A 277-nucleotide genomic window follows, 5' to 3' on the forward strand; every position below is an offset into this window, starting at 1 on the left:
TTCTTGCAATCTTCCTAACTATCTTTCCACTCAAAACAAATATGAACTCTTTTTCATTGCCTATCCAACAGGACCGCCGAGTGATCATCTGGATGAATGACGGGGTCACGGGCACTTGGCAGCCGCGTGAGCTCAACACGTTTGACGATGTCATCTGGCATGTGAGCTGGTCTGTCACAGGCAACATCTTGGCGGTGTCGGGTGGGGACAACAAGGTGAGGCTTCAGTTAAGCAGACAAACTTGCACAGTGCAAGGGTCTAGAATTTGGAATCTGAA

At 48.7% G+C, this 277-nt stretch overlaps 1 protein-coding gene across 1 annotated transcript in view; it reads left to right on the forward strand.

The window, feature by feature from the left end:
• Positions 1-277, forward strand: part of LOC119594378 (protein SEC13 homolog) — a gene marked incomplete in the record, with an annotated part of 10,785 nt that overhangs the window by 9,221 nt on the left and 1,287 nt on the right. The window contains 1 exon segment of the mRNA XM_037943439.1: positions 72-215. Within this exon segment, the coding sequence (XP_037799367.1) occupies positions 72-215 (144 nt within the window).

Source organism: Penaeus monodon, chromosome 33 (assembly GCF_015228065.2).
Source record: "Penaeus monodon isolate SGIC_2016 chromosome 33, NSTDA_Pmon_1, whole genome shotgun sequence".
NCBI lineage: Eukaryota > Metazoa > Arthropoda > Malacostraca > Decapoda > Penaeidae > Penaeus > Penaeus monodon.